Here is a 17,897-nt window from a genome sequence, read left to right on the forward strand (position 1 = left end):
AGATGAACGTAAATCACCGGCTTACGGAGCGTGTTGGGCTGCAGGATCTGGAGTCCAGCGGGGCAGAGGAGGGCGTCTACTTTGGGAACTTTCTGCAGATGATGTGGTTCTGTTGGCTTCTTTAAGCCGTGACCTTCAGGTGCCGGGATGAAAGTCGGCTCTTCCAGATCTGAGGTCATGGTTCTGAACCAGAAAAACTCACTGGAGGGATTAACTATCCCATCTGGCCTGGGAACGCCTTGGGATCCCCCAGGAGGAGGGATGTCTGGGTTTCCCTCCCGGACCTGTTGCTTCTGACCCGACCTGCAGAGGAAGGTGACAGATGGATACCCAGCATGTCTTCTTCTTGCTCTCCTCTCAGGCCTCCACAGCAGATGGTGTAACCCTGGACATGGTCCTGCCACCTCCATCTTATCTACAGCCAGCCTTGTTCTGGTGGCGTGTGAAGGTCAGGCGACGCCAACCTACGGAAGTTCAGAAATGATTGTTCTGGTGCCTCAAGATGATCCTGTGAGATTTGAGAAATCTGACTTTAGAATAGAATAGAAATAGAATAGAATAGAATAATACTTTATCCATCCCCCAATGGGGGAAATTCAAATTCGTCAAGTAGCTGAAAAAAATTATTAATATTTACAATGATTGTATATTAACAACAACAATAATAATACCAATTCTAATAAAAAATACTACTACTAACTAATAATAATAATAATAATAAATGACTAAATGAATAAATAAATAAATAAATAATGTTCTTTTTAGTGTTCTTGAGTTCACAAAGTGAGTGAGGTGAGCTCGGCTCTGAGGATCTCTCATGACGGGTCATTCTGAGCTGACTCAATTAGTTTGACCAACTCTGCTCTTACTGATTCTTACTGTTATTAACCCGTAAACTCCAGAAAAGGAAACTGTTGACAACACAAAGACACTGAGAGGATGAGCTCTGGATCTGCAGATGGGCTCCTGTTGTGTGTGGAGGCTCCTGCTGAATGTGTCCTCGCTGTCTCCTCACAGGGATCGCCGTGGTAAACTTCTACGATTTCTCTGAGGTTCACGAAAAGCTGATCTTCTTCCCAGCAGAAGTTCTGACGCGGATTTTCCATTTAGTGTCTGTTCCACTGCTGATGTCAGCTGTGATTGTCGGTAAGTTCGCGGAGTGTTTCTCAGATTTAACTCGGGACATATCTGTGTTTTCCATTCAGCATTCAGTGTAACCTGCCAATTCTAGTCATGTAAAAGTGAATTTTTAGGTTTTACATATCAGGACATAAAAAAGTTCCTCAGCAGGTGTTAAAACTGACCCTCTTAGTTCCTGTGGAAGCCGGAAGGGTTCACTTAGTTTTTAACTCTCTGCTTCTGTGTTTTGTCTCAGTTTTTCTTCCATAAATAATGAGACAGTGTGATGTGTTGATCCGAGGCTGTTTTTGCTGATTTTTTTAACACCTGCTGAGGAGTTTATCTTTTTTTTATTAAAAGATTAACAGAGGGATGGACTTGATTTTTTCCATGACTCAGCTGATCTGCTCATCTTCAGACTGAAGATGTGATAAATTGTGTTTTATCATTTCCACAGGAATCTGTGACATCAGAGTCAACTTCCCCAAAAAGATTGCCGTGCGTATGGCTGTGTACTTTGCTGCAACAACTCTGATGTCCGTGGCTGCAGGTGAGGCTGAACACACTGATCAGGTCTCCTGAGGCCTGCAGCTTCTTCATGATGAGTTCTTTTCCATGTTTCTGTGGCTCATCGTCACTCTGAGTTCAGGCTTCAGGAGGGCAGCAGGCTGTCGATCCAGACGTGTTGGGCTTTATTTACTTGAGTAGAAGAAGATTTTCCTCTCAGGTGTTTCTCATTTATCAGGGTCCAAGTAGTGAGACTTCAGTGACTCTTCTGCATCTTCTTTATCATTTCTGTCCTGTGTTTGTGTAACAAAAACTTGGGGCACTTTGTTCCCAGCAGCCTGTCACAGAGACACATCATCTGTTCCCATTTCTTTAGCTGCATGTGTGAAAAACAGCAAAGATAACACAGTCTGACAGACAGAAAACAGGATTTCTGCAGCAACAAGGTGATTCCCAAAGAGCTGTTAGCTGAAAACTTGGCATATCTCAGCATGGTGTGCAGTGTGTCCTTAAAACATTTGAGGAAACTGGACAAGTGGAGGACAAAAGAAGAAGTGTCAGGCCTAAAGAACTATCTACAGCAGATGAACAGGATCTGAAAGTGATGTCCTAAAGAAAGATTACGGTTACGCCAATCGGAGGTCACTAAAATTAATGTTGCATCGGTGTGTAATTTTGCCAAAACAATGTCGGACTCCGTAGTTTTCTCTGGACCCCTGCCAAATCTGACCAGTGATGACATGTTTAGCCGCATGTCGTCCTACAATCGCTGGTTGTCTAGATGGTGTCCAGCAAACAGCGTGGGCTACAGAGATAATTGGCAATCTTTCTGGAGAAAACCTGGTCTGATGAGGAGAGACGGCATCCATCCCACTTTGGAAGGAGTTGCTCTCATTTCTAGAAATATGGATGAATTTATTTGCCACCCTAAAACATGACAACCCAGGGCTCAGACCAGGATGCAGAGTTGTAGTCTTACACACTTCTCTGCAGCTTCCCAACTGCTGCTACCCACCCAATCAATTAACACAAAAGGAGCAAATCCTCTTGTGAAAAAAAAAATTATTAAAACAAAAACTTTAACTGAACAAAAACATCAAACTATTAAATGTGGTTTGCTGAATATCAGATCTCTCCTTTCGAAGTCTCTGTTAGTGAATGAGTTGATTTGTGATCATCATATTGATATATTTTGTCTTACAGAAACCTGGCTGCAGCAGGAGGATCATGTTAGCATTAATGAAGCAACTCCCTCTGACTGTTTAAATGTTCACGTTCCTCGAACCACAGGCAGAGGAGGAGGAGTGGCAGCTATCTTCAGATCAGGGTTACTCATCAGTCCCAGACCCAAGATTAGTTTGAGCTCTTTTGAATATCTGATTCTCAGTTTTTCCCACGCAAAGTGGAAATCCCAGAAACCTCTTGTGTTTGTTGTTGTGTATCGTCCACCTGGCCCTTATTCTGAGTTTCTGTCTGAATTCTCAGAGTTTTTATCCCAGTTAGTGCTGAGTACAGATAAAGTCATTGTAGTGGGTGACTTTAATATTCATGTAGATGTTGAAAATGACAGCCTGAATATGAACTTTAATTCTATATTGGACTCTATTGGATTTTCTCAGAGTGTACACAGACCGACTCACTGCCTTAATCACACCCTTGCTCTTGTGCTGACTTATGGCATTGAGAGTGAACAGTTAACAGTGTTCCCTCATAACCCTGTCTTATCTGACCATTTTCTGATAACCTTTGAGTTTACATTACTTGACTATACAGTTTCTGAGAAGAAATTTACGTATAGAAGGTGTCTATCAGAGGATGCTGTAACCAGATTTAAAGAATTAATTCCATCATCCTTTTCTTCACTGCCATGTGCAGATATGACAGAGGACGACTACCTAAACTTTACTCCAGCAACGCTTGACTCTCTTGTTGACAGCACTATAGTTTCAATGCGTACAGCACTGGACAATGTTGCCCCTCTGAAAAGGAAGGTCATCAGTCAGAAGAGGCTGGCTCCTTGGTATAATTCACAGCTGCGTGCTTTAAAGCAGACTGCAAGAAAGCTGGAGAGACAGTGGCGTTCCTCTAATTTAGAAGAGTCTCAGTTAGTCTGGAAAGATAGTTTAACAATGTATAAGAAAGCCCTTCGTAAAGCTAGAGCTGCTTATTATTCATCATTGATAGAAGAGAATAAGAATAATCCCAGGTTTCTTTTCAGCACTGTAGCCAGTCTGACTAAGAGTCCGAGCTCTGCTGAGCCAGTTATTCCTTTAACTCTCAGCAGTGATGATTTCATGAGCTTCTTTATTAATAAAATTGTTTCTATCAGAGAGAAGATTGATGGAGTCCTTCCCACTATTATTAGTGATGTATCATCAAGTACAGCAGCTTTAGAAGTATCTTTAGAACCTGATTTGTATTTAGACGGCTTCTGCCCAGTTGATCTCTCTGATCTAACAACAGCAATAGTCTCTTCTAAACCATCAACTTGTGTTTTAGACCCAATCCCAACCGGACTGTTCAAGGAGGTTTTCCCATTAATTGACACTTCCATATTGGATTTGATCAATCTGTCTTTGTTGACAGGATATGTACCTCAGACTTTTAAGGTTGCTGTAATTAAACCTTTACTTAAAAAACCTACTCTTGATTCAGAAGTGTTGGCTCATTATAGACCTATATCCAATCTCCCTTTTATGTCTAAAGTTCTTGAAAAAATAGTTGCAGCTCAGCTTTGTGATCATTTCCACAGAAATAATCTGTTTGAAGAGTTTCAGTCAGGATTCAGAGTGCATCATAGCACAGAAACTGCACTGCTGAAAGTTACCAATGATCTCCTCTTAGCCTCTGATAGCGGACTTGTGTCTGTGCTTGTCCTGTTGGATCTCAGTGCTGCATTTGATACGGTCGATCACAGTATCTTATTACACAGACTTGAACATGTTATTGGGATTAAAGGAACTGCATTAGGCTGGTTTAAATCATATTTATCTGATAGATTTCAGTTTGTTCTTGTAAATGAAGAATCTTCCTCACACACCAGAGTAAGTCATGGAGTTCCTCAGGGTTCTGTGCTTGGACCGATTCTTTTTACTTTATACATGCTTCCATTAGGTAACATTTTTAGACAGCATGGCATAAATTTCCATTGCTATGCTGATGATACTCAGCTGTACTTATCTATAAAACCAGATGAACCCAATAGGTTGGTCAGACTACAAGCATGTCTTAAAGACATAAAGACCTGGATGACTCAGAACTGTCTGCTTCTAAATTCAGACAAAACTGAAGTCGTTATCTTTGGACCTGAGCGTTTCAGGGAGAAATTGTCTAGCTATATAGTTACTCTAGATGGTATTTCCTTGGCTTCTAGTTCTACAGTGAGGAACCTTGGAGTTATTTTTGACCAGAACTTATCATTTGACTCGCATATAAAACAGGTTTCTAGGACTGCCTTCTTTCACCTTCGTAATATTGTTAAAATCAGGAACATCTTGTCTCAGAGTGATGCAGAAAAACTAATTCATGCATTTGTTACTTCAAGATTGGACTACTGTAATTCTTTATTATTGGGCTGTCCCACATATTCTCTGAAAAGCCTTCAGTTGATCCAAAATGCTGCAGCCAGAGTTTTGACGAGAACTAACAGGAGAGATCATATTTCTCCAGTTTTAGCTTCTCTTCATTGGCTCCCTGTTAAATTCAGAATAGAATTTAAGATTCTTCTCCTTACATATAAAGCTCTTAATGACCGAGCTCCATCATATCTTAGAGATCTCATTGTAAGATATTTTCCTAACAGAGCACTTCGTTCCCAAACTGCAGGTTTACTTGAGGTTCCCAGAGTTTCTAAAAGTAGAATGGGAGGCAGAGCCTTCAGTTATCAGGCCCCTCTATTGTGGAATAAGCTGCCAGTAAATGTCCGGGAAGCAGACACCCTTTCCACTTTTAAGACCAGGCTTAAAACTTTCCTTTTTGATAAAGCTTATAGTTAGGGATGGCTCAGGTGATCCTGAAACATCCCATAGTTAAGCTGCTATAGGCCTAGACTGCTGGGGGGCCTCATCTGTCACACCTTTCCTCACTTTACTCTCTTTATGTATATGTGATATTATTATGGTCATTAACTCGTGTTTCCCTGTTCCAACAGATATCCTTTGAATGGTGTTACAGTGCCGCCGTCGCGGTGGCCCCCTGCCCCCCCCCCCCCTTCTGTCTTCTCAAACCCCAGCTGGTCGAGGCGGATGGCCACCCTTCCTGAGTCTGGTTCTGCCAGAGGTTTCTTCCTGTTAAAAGGGAGTAGTTTCTCTCCACAGTCGCCTCAGGCACGCTCAGGCCGGGAGATTGGACCGAAAAACAAAAAGTTTTCAGTGCAATCTGTTGGTTTTCTTAGCTAGGAAATTGTTTTTGAATTGGCTCTATATGAACGAATTGGATTGTTTTATGAATTATGATTATTATTAATTAATTGAATTCCAATTGGCTTGAATTGGACTTACTATCTAAGTGCCTTGAGATGACATTTGTTGTATTTGGCGCTATATAAATAAAAATGAATTGAATTGAATTGAAGAAAGAGGAAAAAATCCAGCAAAGACCTGACACAGGAGCTGAGAGATGCATCTGGACCTTCAGCTGATCCATCTGCTGTTGGCCCAAGCCTCATCAGAAATGGGCTCCATGGAAGGGTGGCTTTCAAGAAGCCGTTCTTAAGGAAGGGAAACAGGGAGAAAAGGCTGAGCTGTGCCAAAGGACACAAGAAGTGGGCTGAAAATCAGTGGCAGCAGGTCTGATGGAGGGATGAATCCTCCCCAGAGCCCGGAGCTCAACATTACTGAAGCAGTGTGGGATCATGTTGGCAGAGAATGGAACAAAAGGCAGCCCACATCCAAAGAAGAGCTTTGGGATGTCCTTCAAGAAGCTTGGAGAACTATTCCTGAAGACTCCTTAAAGAAAGGACAGAAAGCTCGTCTGAGAGGGTTCAGGCTGTGTTGGAGGAGAAAGGAGCTCAGAGCAGATATTCACTTTAAAGCTGCTCAGAACTGAACAAAACTCCTATTTTTATCTTATATTCTGGGTTTATGTTCATGTTTGAAGATGTTTCAGTGAATCTCTGCAGCTGCTTCCCTTTAATGGAAATATGTAAAGAAATCAGGACTTTTTTCTCAGTTTTATATACTTTATTTCATGTTACATGTTTCTAATCAAAAGCCTTTATGAATTTATATTGCATATTAACTTAAGTTTTTATTCAGAATTGACTGGAAAGTAAAGATGAGAACTCTTCCCTCAGGTTTGAGAATATGGCGCTACCTTGTGGCAGCCGGCCAGTACAGCTCGTTTTTTACTGCTTACTGAACTTTTTGTTTTCTCCGATCGTTTCTCTCCGTTTCTTTTTCTTTATTCTCCCTCTTTCCCCGTCAAGTTCGGCTCTCTTACATGTAAAGTATTTAACAAAAATAAATGAATAAGCAGCATTTTGGGAAACAAGGGGAGCTTTGCATTCACAAAGCAAATGCGTTTGGCATAAAGGGCATTCAGATACAACTCTGCTGCCGTGATACTGGACAGGAAAAAAAGGATCCATCACATCTGATTCAACATTTTACATATATTTTAATACTTGAACAGGCCAACAGTAAGTAAATCCCAAATTGGAAGTAAATAAGGAACAGCTGCACCCTCAGGCATCCTGCACATACACCAGATGTCTGTCCCAATCTTCCTGATCTTCTTCCACCATTTCTTCGAGTTCACGTTGGGACATGTGGTGGACCAAAGCAGCGCCGACGCAGTCCCCCAACACGTTGACCAAAGTGTTGCATCGGGCTCTGAAAGAATCAATTCAAGGTTTAATCACAGGGCCAAATGTGTCAAATGTTGATGAAATTAAATGATTTATGAATTTCACTCACAACAGAACATAGAAAACTAAAGTGGGACGTTTGACTCTTTTATGAAAAATATCAGCTCATCTTGAATTTGACGGCTGGAAAAGTAGGAGGTACTAAAATAAACTTGACAAGTTTTCCATGTGCTGCCCGAGTCTTTCTTTCATCTTCAGCTTTTTTCTGTCAAAACACAGATTTCTGATCTCTTTTTCACATCTGTTCTGATGTGTAACCATGACAACGGGGAGCTGTTAACCAGCTGGAGCAGCTAACAAAGTAATTCCTAGAATAAGACCCCACATCAAGATGAGCTGAGGAGGAGACGTCTAGGATGCAGAGGAACAAAATGGAGGAAAAGGAGGAGGAGGTTTAAACCATTTCTTCCCTCGATCATGATGGGAAATGTGAGATCACTGGTGGATCAAATGGACAAGCTTGGAGCCCTGATGTGGACACAGCAGCATATCAGGCAGAGACCTGACTGCAGGAACAGCTCTAACAGCTCTCTGCTCAGCTTTAAGACTATCCGGGCAGACAGAGACTGCAGACAGAGCAGTAACAGGAAAAGAGGAGGATCACAGAGCTGGTCAACAACAGATGCTGTAATCCTGGTCACTGAGAAGGAGGGTCTCTGCACCCCAGATGTTGAACTGCTGGCTGTGAGCTTCTGTCCATGTTGTCTGCTGAGAGAGTTCACCTGAGTTTCCTGCTGACACTGTGTGTGACATCATCAGCTGAGTTGTTGCGAAGCTACAGAAACAACAGCCCAACCCACTGGTGGAGACCTCCTAAGGTTTCTACCACACCTTCCTCTCTGCTGCACTTCAGCTGGTTTACATTTCATGTTGTTATTTATCTGTAACAGCAGCTGATCTTTATTCGGTCCTTGAAACAGGTTCTTTTTAACTCCACTTTGTCTGCACGGATGGAACTTACAGCAGCAGCTCCAGCAGCACCAGGAGGGCGACGTCCCTCAGAGGCAGTCCCACCATCGTCAGGACAAACACTGTGATCATGGATTCACTCTCCGGGACGCTCGCAGCTCCAATGGTGGCAACCAATGCCGTCACACTGCACAGCACACACACTTTTTATTTCTTGTTTGGAACATGAGAACAGACATTACTGCTTTGATTATGTAAGTCAAATGAATCAATCGTTTAACCGATGAAGACTACGACCAACCTGATGAAGCTAAGTACAATGATCATTAATAAGACCCATAATACTCACCTCTTCTTTGAGCATTTGTCCACGTACATAGAGTACCAGGGATACAATACGTTTGTCATTTTATTATTTTTTTGTTTGTTTATTTATTTTTATTTTTAATCAATTTTTTTTAATTATTTTTCCATAAATTTATTTATTTATTATATATATATATATATATAGGCATATTTATTTTTGTTACTATTTTTTATTCTATTTTTCTATTATTCTTATTTCTCTTGCATGTCCTACACGACTTGAAAAAGACCTAATAAAAATATTGTGCAAAAAAAAAAATAAGACTGCGACCAACCTGATGGTGATTAACATGCTCAAGGTCACAGTGATCTGGCTGAGTTGGGCAATGAAAACTGCAGCAGCCGCCTGGAAGAGGGCAGTTCCATCCTTGTTGACCTGGTTTGCGATGGGCAGCATGAAGCCGGTGAATTTTCTGTCGATGCGGTTCCGCTCCTTGCAGCAGCAGGAAGTCAGCGGCAGTGCGGAGGTACTTGGAGACACACGGGAAAGAAATCAAAGAACAGAAAAGGCCTCTGAAAATAACTGAAACTGGTAAAGTTTGAAGGTGAATACTGAAACAAACGGCACTGACGAATAGGGGTGTGTATTGGCAAGAATCTGGCGACACGATATGTATCACGATACAGGGGCAGAGATACATATGATATATTGCGATATATTGCGATACTGTAGGAACAACGATATATTGAGTTTCTTTGAAAGAATTTAATTGTAAGAAAACTGTAGCACATAGCACCCACAATGCTGCTACATGCTTAACATCAGCTTGCTGAAGAAATACAAGCATTTTCAGGATTGAAGAAAACAATATGTAAACAATGTTATATTAAAGGTGTAGATATTTTAAGATATCTGCTTAGAGGTTCACAGGAGTTTTTGATTTCAAAGTAGTTATTATCAAAAGAAAATATGGTCTCTATACCTTCAAATGTCATAACAGTTTTTCTGGCTGTTACCACATAGAAATTAGCATTTACTCTCTATAATCAAATATGAAAGTGCTTGTAGGGTTCTTAAAATATTAACAAAAAATGTCAACTGTTATTGACAAAAATAAAGTACCAAGCCCTGCAACATCCACTTTTTCAGTGTAATCTCAATAAAGGAATTTACCCATCTGTCTAAATAAATAAAAGCTTGCAGGACTCAACAAAATTAAATATGGTAAACACTCTCAGATACTGGATTTTACATGTTGTTCCAGTTTGTATGTCAGTGTTTATTTTTTAATCTCAAGGTTTTTGTGGAGGAATACAAGCTGGTCCACATGCCCAGCTCAGGACGCTTCTCTGTGCATTCACAATGTCTCCTGCGGAAGAGAAAACTCTCTCCGCAGAGACGCTTGTTCCAGGAATACACAGGAAACATTTTGCTACTCTGAATAGCTGAGGGTACTCCTGTTCGTGGTCCCTCCACCAACTCAGAGGATTTCCTGTGAGAGGCAAGTGACGAATACAACCAGAAGAAGGAGTTACCTGGAGGACGAGAAAAACGCCGCCCTCAGAGCAGGATAAACGCCCCTGATGACAGGGACGGGGCTGCGTCTCACCATCGCAAAGTAGAGGAGCGGCAGAAGTACTGCTGCATGCAGGATGAGCCTGAAACACACCAAGCATCACCTCAAACATTAAAACACGTTTCATGGGATGTCTACCACCTGCTTCCATCCTCAAACACCTCAGAGACATATCTGCTGCCATGAAATACGAGTTTATCTGCGGTCGCTCTGATGGTCAGACAGCAGCCGGAGTGTTGAAGGTCAGAAGAACTCAAGTTTGCACCTGAGTCAAAGTCTGAGTTTGAAGGTCTGAGCTTTTATGAGCAGCTGAGACAGCAAAGTTAAATATGTCATTAGTTGATCCGTTTGAACCTTTATTTAACAAACACAAAACTAATAAAATATTTTCAGTCTCTTGACTGATAAACTATGAAAAGAGAAAATATGGATTCAAATTTGATGCAGCAACACTCAGTAAAAGTTGTTCTGGAGTCACAGAAAGACAGAAAGTTTCCAGAATCTGCAGGAACAGCGTTCTGGAAGCTTCTCCAACCAGCAGGTTACCTGCTGACAGGTGAGGGTGTCAGGACCGGCTATAACAGCAGCATCCACCAAAGGTTGAGGCTCTCCAACAGGATGGGTCGGGGCTCACCGCTTTGGGCCAAACTCCATCAGAGAATCATCAATAAGTTCAGCAAATGTTTCTCAGCAAAAGATCAGCAAAAGTTTAGGAAAAGATCAGGAAAAGATCAGGAAAAGATGAAATGTTCCTCAGAGTCAGACTGTAAAGAACTTTGGTCTCTCAGCATCTACAGAGCAGAATATTGAGGACAGATTCAGGGAGTCTGGGGAAACCTCAGCGTGGAAAGGCCGAGGACAGAAAGCCCTGCTGGATGAGCTGGGAGCCCTCAGGCAGCACTGCAGGAGAAACCGTCATCACGCCACCATGATCCATACAGCCACATGGGCTCAGGAGGAGCTGGGAGAACCATTTCCACTCAACACGGTCCAGAAATGTGAGCTGAAGCTGCACCACACCAGGAGGAAGCCATATATCAGCTCTGTGCAGGAACACGGCCCAGTTCTGTGGACACCAGCTCAGCTCAGATGGACAGAAAGAAAGTGGACACCTGTTCTGTGGGCAGATGAGTCCACGTTTCAGCTGCTTCTGGGAAAAACTGACGTCCAGCAGAACTGGACAAGATCCCTTTAACAAAATCTGTTTATGAGCCCACAGCAGTCCTGCGCCGGCTGCATGGATGCTCACATTTCAGCCGAACGCTCCCACCACTCAAACCTGGTCCTGGATGAACGAGGAAGGACTCACCCGACGAGAACCACAGCCGTGAACTTTCCAATTTTGATGAAGATCTTCCACTCGCCAACGTCGACAACATGGGTTCCAGACACGAGCAGGAGTCCCAGCGGCATGTAGCTGGGGAGGAGAGAAGCCACCGAAACATTCTTAATCACCAACAGGATTCACTCTTAAGACACCAGATAAAAATGACTCATATCGTTGGAAAAAAAGAACCTTCAACAAACATAAATGTTCAGTTCTACAGATCAAGATGTTCAACTTCACCCCACAACCAGTCTGAGGGAGTATCTGATGAGCTCATTCACGCCGGCGATGACTCCCCTATAGATCAGTCCTTTTTCTTTCATGCTGGAGATGGCCAGCCCAAGCACCAAGGAGATGACCAACAGGCCGAGGACGTCGAAGCCATCCACCACATCCACACTCAGTCCGTATTCAGTGGCATTCTGAGGCAAAGTGAGGTACGCTACATCAGTTATCGCTGCCAGTGAGAGCTGAAAACATCCCCAGAGTGACGAGAGAAGGAGAGATTCACCGTTTCCAGGCTGGAATTTGAGATCGAAGGAACTGCTAACTCCATCCGAGTCGTCTTGTACTGAGAAACAAAAGAGATGCTCACGTCAGTGTTCACGCTTCTGGTTCAGAAAGCAGGAAACTGCACCTGAAGGACAAACATACCTTTTTGAATGAAGCCAGAACCAGATTAGTTGGTATTATGCTTCTAAAGAAAGTCAAAGAGAGCCAAAAATAAAGTATCAACCTGTAGAAATGTATAAAAATGAAAGAAGCTGCAGATAGAGTATGAGCAGCTGTCCTCTGACCTGAACAGATCCATGATGGAGTCCACGGTGACGAAGGGCTCCTCCTCCTCCTCAGCGTCGACCTCGCTGACAGGATAGGTGACGCCCGGCTTCAAAAGCAGCATCAGACTCAGTCCTGCATGACACACAACATCAGGCATGCTGCAGCCTAAACCTCTTTTCTTCTTCTTTTGTCCTCCACTTGTCGAGTTTCCTCAAATGTTTTAAGGACACACTGCACACCATGCTGAGATATGCCAAGTTTTCAGCTAACAGCTCTTTAGGAATCACCTTGTTGCTGCAAAAATCCTGTTTTCTGTCTGTCACACTGTGTTATCTTTGCTGTTTTTCACACATGCAGCTGAAGAAATGGGAACAGATGATGTGTCTCTGTGACAGGCTGCTGGGAACAACGTGCCTAAAGATCCAGTTTAAAACGGCTTCTTTTTATTTTTACTTTGATATTACTGGAAGTGGACCCTGGTCCAACTGGCCAATGTAAAAATACAAGGGACAAGATAGTAATGTGTAATTCCATAAGAAATGATGATCAGGACATGACTCGATGTAAGGCGCAGCTGAGGGCAAATGTAATTTCCACCAGCAGAGGGTGCTGTTGGTCTGCAGAACATGTAAAGCTCCAGCTGCCACATCACCATGTTGCACAGTCCAACTCCAGCTTTCACTGGGACAAAATCATAACTGTAACCGTAAATTATGGAGGCTCGTTGGTCTAGGGGTATGATTCTCGCTTAGGGTGCGGGAGGTCCCGGGTTCAAATCCCGGACAAGCCCTTTCAGCACGTCTGGGGGTCACCCTGATACAGCTGTGAGCTTCATAGGGAAGAATGGATGACATCACACAGTGTTTTACCTCAGTTACCTCCTCACAGGGGAACATCTGTATATTTATTTTTTATATATAAAATATATTCATAAAGGCTTTTGATTAGAAATATGTAACATGAAATAAAATATATAAAACAGAGAAAAAAGAAAACAGAGAAAAAAGTCTGAATTTCTTTACATATTTCCATTAAAGGGAAGCAGCTGCAGAAATTCACTGAAACATCTTCAAACATGAACATAAACCCAGAATATAAGATAAAAATAGGAGTTTTGTTCAGTTCTGAGCAGCTTTAAAGTGAATATCTGCTCTGAGCTCCTTTCTCCTCCAGCACAGCCTGAACCCTCTCAGACGAGCTGTCTGTCCTTTCTTTCAGGAGTCTTCAGGAATAGTTCTCCAGGCTTCTTGAAGGACATCCCAAAGCTCTTCTTTGGATGTGGGCTGCCTTTTGTTCCATTCTCTGCCAACATGATCCCACACTGCGTCAGTAATGTTGAGCTCCGGGCTCTGGGGAGGATTCATCCCTCCATCAGACCTGCTGCCACTGATTTTCAGCCCACTTCTTGTGTCCTTTGGCACAGCTCAGCCTTTTCTCCCTGTTTCCCTTCCTTAAGAACGGCTTCCTGACAGCCACCCTTCCATGGAGCCCATTTCTGATGAGGCTTGGGCCAACAGCAGATGGATCAGCTGAAGGTCCAGATGCATCTCTCAGCTCCTGTGTCAGGTCTTTGCTGGATTTTTTCCTCTTTCTTAAGGACATCACTTTCAGATCCTGTTCATCTGCTGTAGATAGTTCTTTAGGCCTGACACTTCTTCTTTTGTCCTCCACTTGTCCAGTTTCCTCAAATGTTTTAAGGACACACTGCAAACCGTGCTGAGATATGCCAAGTTTTCAGCTAACAGCTCTTTGGGAATCACCTTGTTGCTGCAGAAATCCTGTTTTCTGTCTGTCACACTGTGTTATCTTTGCTGTTTTTCACACATGCAGCTAAAGAAATGGGAACAGATGATGTGTCTCTGTGACAGGCTGCTGGGAACAAAGTGCCCCAAGTTTTTGTTACACAAACACAGGACAGAAATGATAAAGAAGATGCAGAAGAGTCACTGAAGTCTCACTACTTGGACCCTGATAAATGAGAAACACCTGAGAGGAAAATCTTCTTCTACTCAAGTAAATAAAGCCCAACACGTCTGGATCGACAGCCTGCTGCCCTCCTGAAGCCTGAACTCAGAGTGACGATGAGCCACAGAAACATGGAAAAGAACTCATCATGAAGAAGCTGCAGGCCTCAGGAGACCTGATCAGTGTGTTCAGCCTCACCTGCAGCCACGGACATCAGAGTTGTTGCAGCAAAGTACACAGCCATACGCACGGCAATCTTTTTGGGGAAGTTGACTCTGATGTCACAGATTCCTGTGGAAATGATAAAACACAATATATCACATCTTCAGTCTGAAGATGAGCAGATCAGCTGAGTCATGGAAAAAATCAAGTCCATCCCTCTGTTAATCTTTTAATAAAAAAAAGATAAACTCCTCAGCAGGTGTTAAAAAAATCAGCAAAAACAGCCTCGGATCAACACATCACACTGTCTCATTATTTATGGAAGAAAAACTGAGACAAAACACAGAAGCAGAGAGTTAAAAACTAAGTGAACCCTTCCGGCTTCCACAGGAACTAAGAGGGTCAGTTTTAACACCTGCTGAGGAACTTTTTTATGTCCTGATATGTAAAACCTAAAAATTCACTTTTACATGACTAGAATTGGCAGGTTACACTGAATGCTGAATGGAAAACACAGATATGTCCCGAGTTAAATCTGAGAAACACTCCGCGAACTTACCGACAATCACAGCTGACATCAGCAGTGGAACAGACACTAAATGGAAAATCCGCGTCAGAACTTCTGCTGGGAAGAAGATCAGCTTTTCGTGAACCTCAGAGAAATCGTAGAAGTTTACCACGGCGATCCCTGTGAGGAGACAGCGAGGACACATTCAGCAGGAGCCTCCACACACAACAGGAGCCCATCTGCAGATCCAGAGCTCATCCTCTCAGTGTCTTTGTGTTGTCAACAGTTTCCTTTTCTGGAGTTTACGGGTTAATAACAGTAAGAATCAGTAAGAGCAGAGTTGGTCAACCTAATTGAGTCAGCTCAGAATGACCCGTCATGAGAGATCCTCAGAGCCGAGCTCACCTCACTCACTTTGTGAACTCAAGAACACTAAAAAGAACATTATTTATTTATTTATTTATTCATTTAGTCATTTATTATTATTATTATTAGTTAGTAGTAGTATTTTTTATTAGAATTGGTATTATTATTGTTGTTGTTAATATACAATCATTGTAAATATTAATAATTTTTTTCAGCTACTTGACGAATTTGAATTTCCCCCATTGGGGGATGGATAAAGTATTATTCTATTCTATTCTATTTCTATTCTATTCTGAAGTCAGATTTCTCAAATCTCACAGGATCATCTTGAGGCACCAGAACAATCATTTCTGAACTTCCGTAGGTTGGCGTCGCCTGACCTTCACACGCCACCAGAACAAGGCTGGCTGTAGATAAGATGGAGGTGGCAGGACCATGTCCAGGGTTACACCATCTGCTGTGGAGGCCTGAGAGGAGAGCAAGAAGAAGACATGCTGGGTATCCATCTGTCACCTTCCTCTGCAGGTCGGGTCAGAAGCAACAGGTCCGGGAGGGAAACCCAGACATCCCTCCTCCTGGGGGATCCCAAGGCGTTCCCAGGCCAGATGGGATAGTTAATCCCTCCAGTGAGTTTTTCTGGTTCAGAACCATGACCTCAGATCTGGAAGAGCCGACTTTCATCCCGGCACCTGAAGGTCACGGCTTAAAGAAGCCAACAGAACCACATCATCTGCAGAAAGTTCCCAAAGTAGACACCCTCCTCTGCCCCGCTGGACTCCAGATCCTGCAGCCCAACACGATCCGTAAGCCGGTGATTTACGTTCATCTGAAGTCTGTCAGCTGCCATTTAAGCTCCCCGTCCAGCTGCGTCTTATTCCTGACCTGGACCTCTGCAAATCTAGGCTAAAAAACTACTTATTTAGGATGGCTTTTAATACCCAGTAGTATGATGACACTTTATCTTATTTTATTTTGTTGTATTTTATTGCTTTCACTGTTCTTTTATTGTTTTTTTATTGTTTTTTTATTTGTTTTTTTTACTTATTCCTCTCTTTATTTATTACCCACTGTAAAGCACTTTGGTACATCATAATGATTGTTTGTAAAGGGCTGTATAAATAAAGTAAATTTACATTTACAAAATACATTTAGAGGCAGGAGTTCTGTTCGAGTCCTTTGAGTGGCTGAGAAATCAGAGCCCAGTCAGTTCCCCATCGCTTGGCTTTCAGGGCTCCTAAAGCGAGGAGAAAGACTTAATTTAGTCAGACTTAGAAAATAAAATAAATGCCCAGATTTTCCTTTGTCTTTGCCCGGCTTCTGTTGTCAAAGCATCCTGGGTGGAGGTCCAGTGTCTCAGTGTGTCCTCCTGAGAAGCTCCTCCAGCTGATCTAAGCCTGATTTTCCTCCTGTTCTTCCCTCTTTCTCCTCCTCTGACATCTGACATGAGTCTCCTCATCAAACCATCAGGGATTTGGACTTTTGGGGGGTTTTAGTTGACATTTGGAAAGCTCAGTCAGCCGCTCCCGCCTGTAAACGACTCTTGTTGCCATGCCAACAAAAAATCTATGTCAAAAATCAGTTTTTGCCAAAAAATACTTCAATATATGGGACAGAATTACAAAGAATACACAGAATATTATCGGAGGTACAGCATCTTGGGCTCATAGGAAAGGAAAACCAAAGGAAAGGACAACATATTTCAGACAGAAATCACTGAAGGCATTTGAGTTCGCTTCTCTTCTCCAAACGGCTTCGCTCTGATGCTGATGAGAAGTTGGAGGTGAGAAAAACTCGACCCGACGCCGCTCGTCGTTAAAAAAAGAGTTTTTTGGGATGAAATTCATCACCATGAAAGAAAGGTGAAAGAAATCATTGCTCTGATAATTATATCATTCTCAGCAGCTAAAACTCGCTGAAGTCTGTTAAAGCCGTTGTGGAGTTACTCACCCAGAGCCGCACATGCCTGGCAGCGCACCATCCAGGTGTTCTGCAGGAGCTGGAACCCCACAAGGCCCCCAGAGCCGGAGCCCCCAGAAACGGCCCCCAAATCCTCCATCTTTCACTCAAACACTTGAGGCAGCTGAATTACGTCCTCTCGGAGCTGAATTACACCAACTGTTGAGCTGATATTTGAAAGAAAACGCGTTCTGTTGGTTCCAGAAGCCGTTTGAATGATGCAGTTTGCTTTCTTTCTGCAGAGCTTTGACAGCCCGACCCTCCTGTGGACAGAAATCACACCCAAAGGGACGCATTTTACAGTTTTTCTCTATTGGTTTGGCTCATTTCTTGAAACAGAAATTACATTCTCAAAACTCTAAGATGATTTGGCATAACACTCTTATAGTTCAGCACAACACCATAGCTAACCTGCAAAAGCTCATATCTCTCCCAAAACTGTTCACCCATGCTTCAGACCTGATTTCTTTCCCATGAAAAGAGTCAGTGCCACCCAAATTGCAAAGATCTTTCTCAGTTGCCAAGGCTCATTTCTTGAAACAGACCGGA

At 42.7% G+C, this 17,897-nt stretch overlaps 1 protein-coding gene and 1 non-coding gene across 2 annotated transcripts; one reads left to right on the top strand and one right to left on the bottom strand.

The window, feature by feature from the left end:
- Positions 1-7,309: 7,309 nt before the first annotated feature.
- On the bottom strand, positions 7,310-17,448 carry LOC142383069 (excitatory amino acid transporter 3-like). The gene is made up of 12 exons (XM_075469174.1): positions 17,340-17,448; positions 15,078-15,206; positions 14,555-14,647; positions 12,409-12,523; positions 12,266-12,308; positions 12,123-12,182; positions 11,852-12,081; positions 11,594-11,701; positions 10,244-10,366; positions 9,043-9,237; positions 8,454-8,588; positions 7,310-7,457 (listed from the first exon to the last, which is right to left on the bottom strand). The coding sequence occupies exons 1-12, from the start codon at positions 17,446-17,448 to the stop codon at positions 7,310-7,312; spliced, it is 1,488 nt and encodes a 495-aa protein (XP_075325289.1).
- Positions 13,110-13,181, top strand: trnap-agg (transfer RNA proline (anticodon AGG)). Its single transcript has one exon. It is a non-coding gene; the product is annotated as a tRNA-Pro (tRNA).
- Positions 17,449-17,897: the final 449 nt, after the last annotated feature.

The sequence above is a fragment of the Odontesthes bonariensis genome, chromosome 1 (genome assembly GCF_027942865.1).
Source record: "Odontesthes bonariensis isolate fOdoBon6 chromosome 1, fOdoBon6.hap1, whole genome shotgun sequence".
Taxonomy (NCBI): Eukaryota; Metazoa; Chordata; class Actinopteri; order Atheriniformes; family Atherinopsidae; genus Odontesthes; species Odontesthes bonariensis.

What these genes read in the sequence shown, in the direction of transcription:
- LOC142383069 (XM_075469174.1), bottom strand. Translation starts at nt 17,448, where the DNA reads ATGGAGGATTTGGGGGCCGTTTCTGGGGGCTCCGGCTCTGGGGGCCTT. An exon ending in GCGTTTTTCTCGTCCTCCAG is followed by an intron (nt 9,238 to 10,243) that starts GTAACTCCTTCT and finishes TGTGTCTCCAAG; the next exon opens with TACCTCCGCACTGCCGCTGA. An exon ending in GTGCTGCTGGAGCTGCTGCT is followed by an intron (nt 7,458 to 8,453) that starts GTAAGTTCCATC and finishes TGATTCTTTCAG; the next exon opens with AGCCCGATGCAACACTTTGG.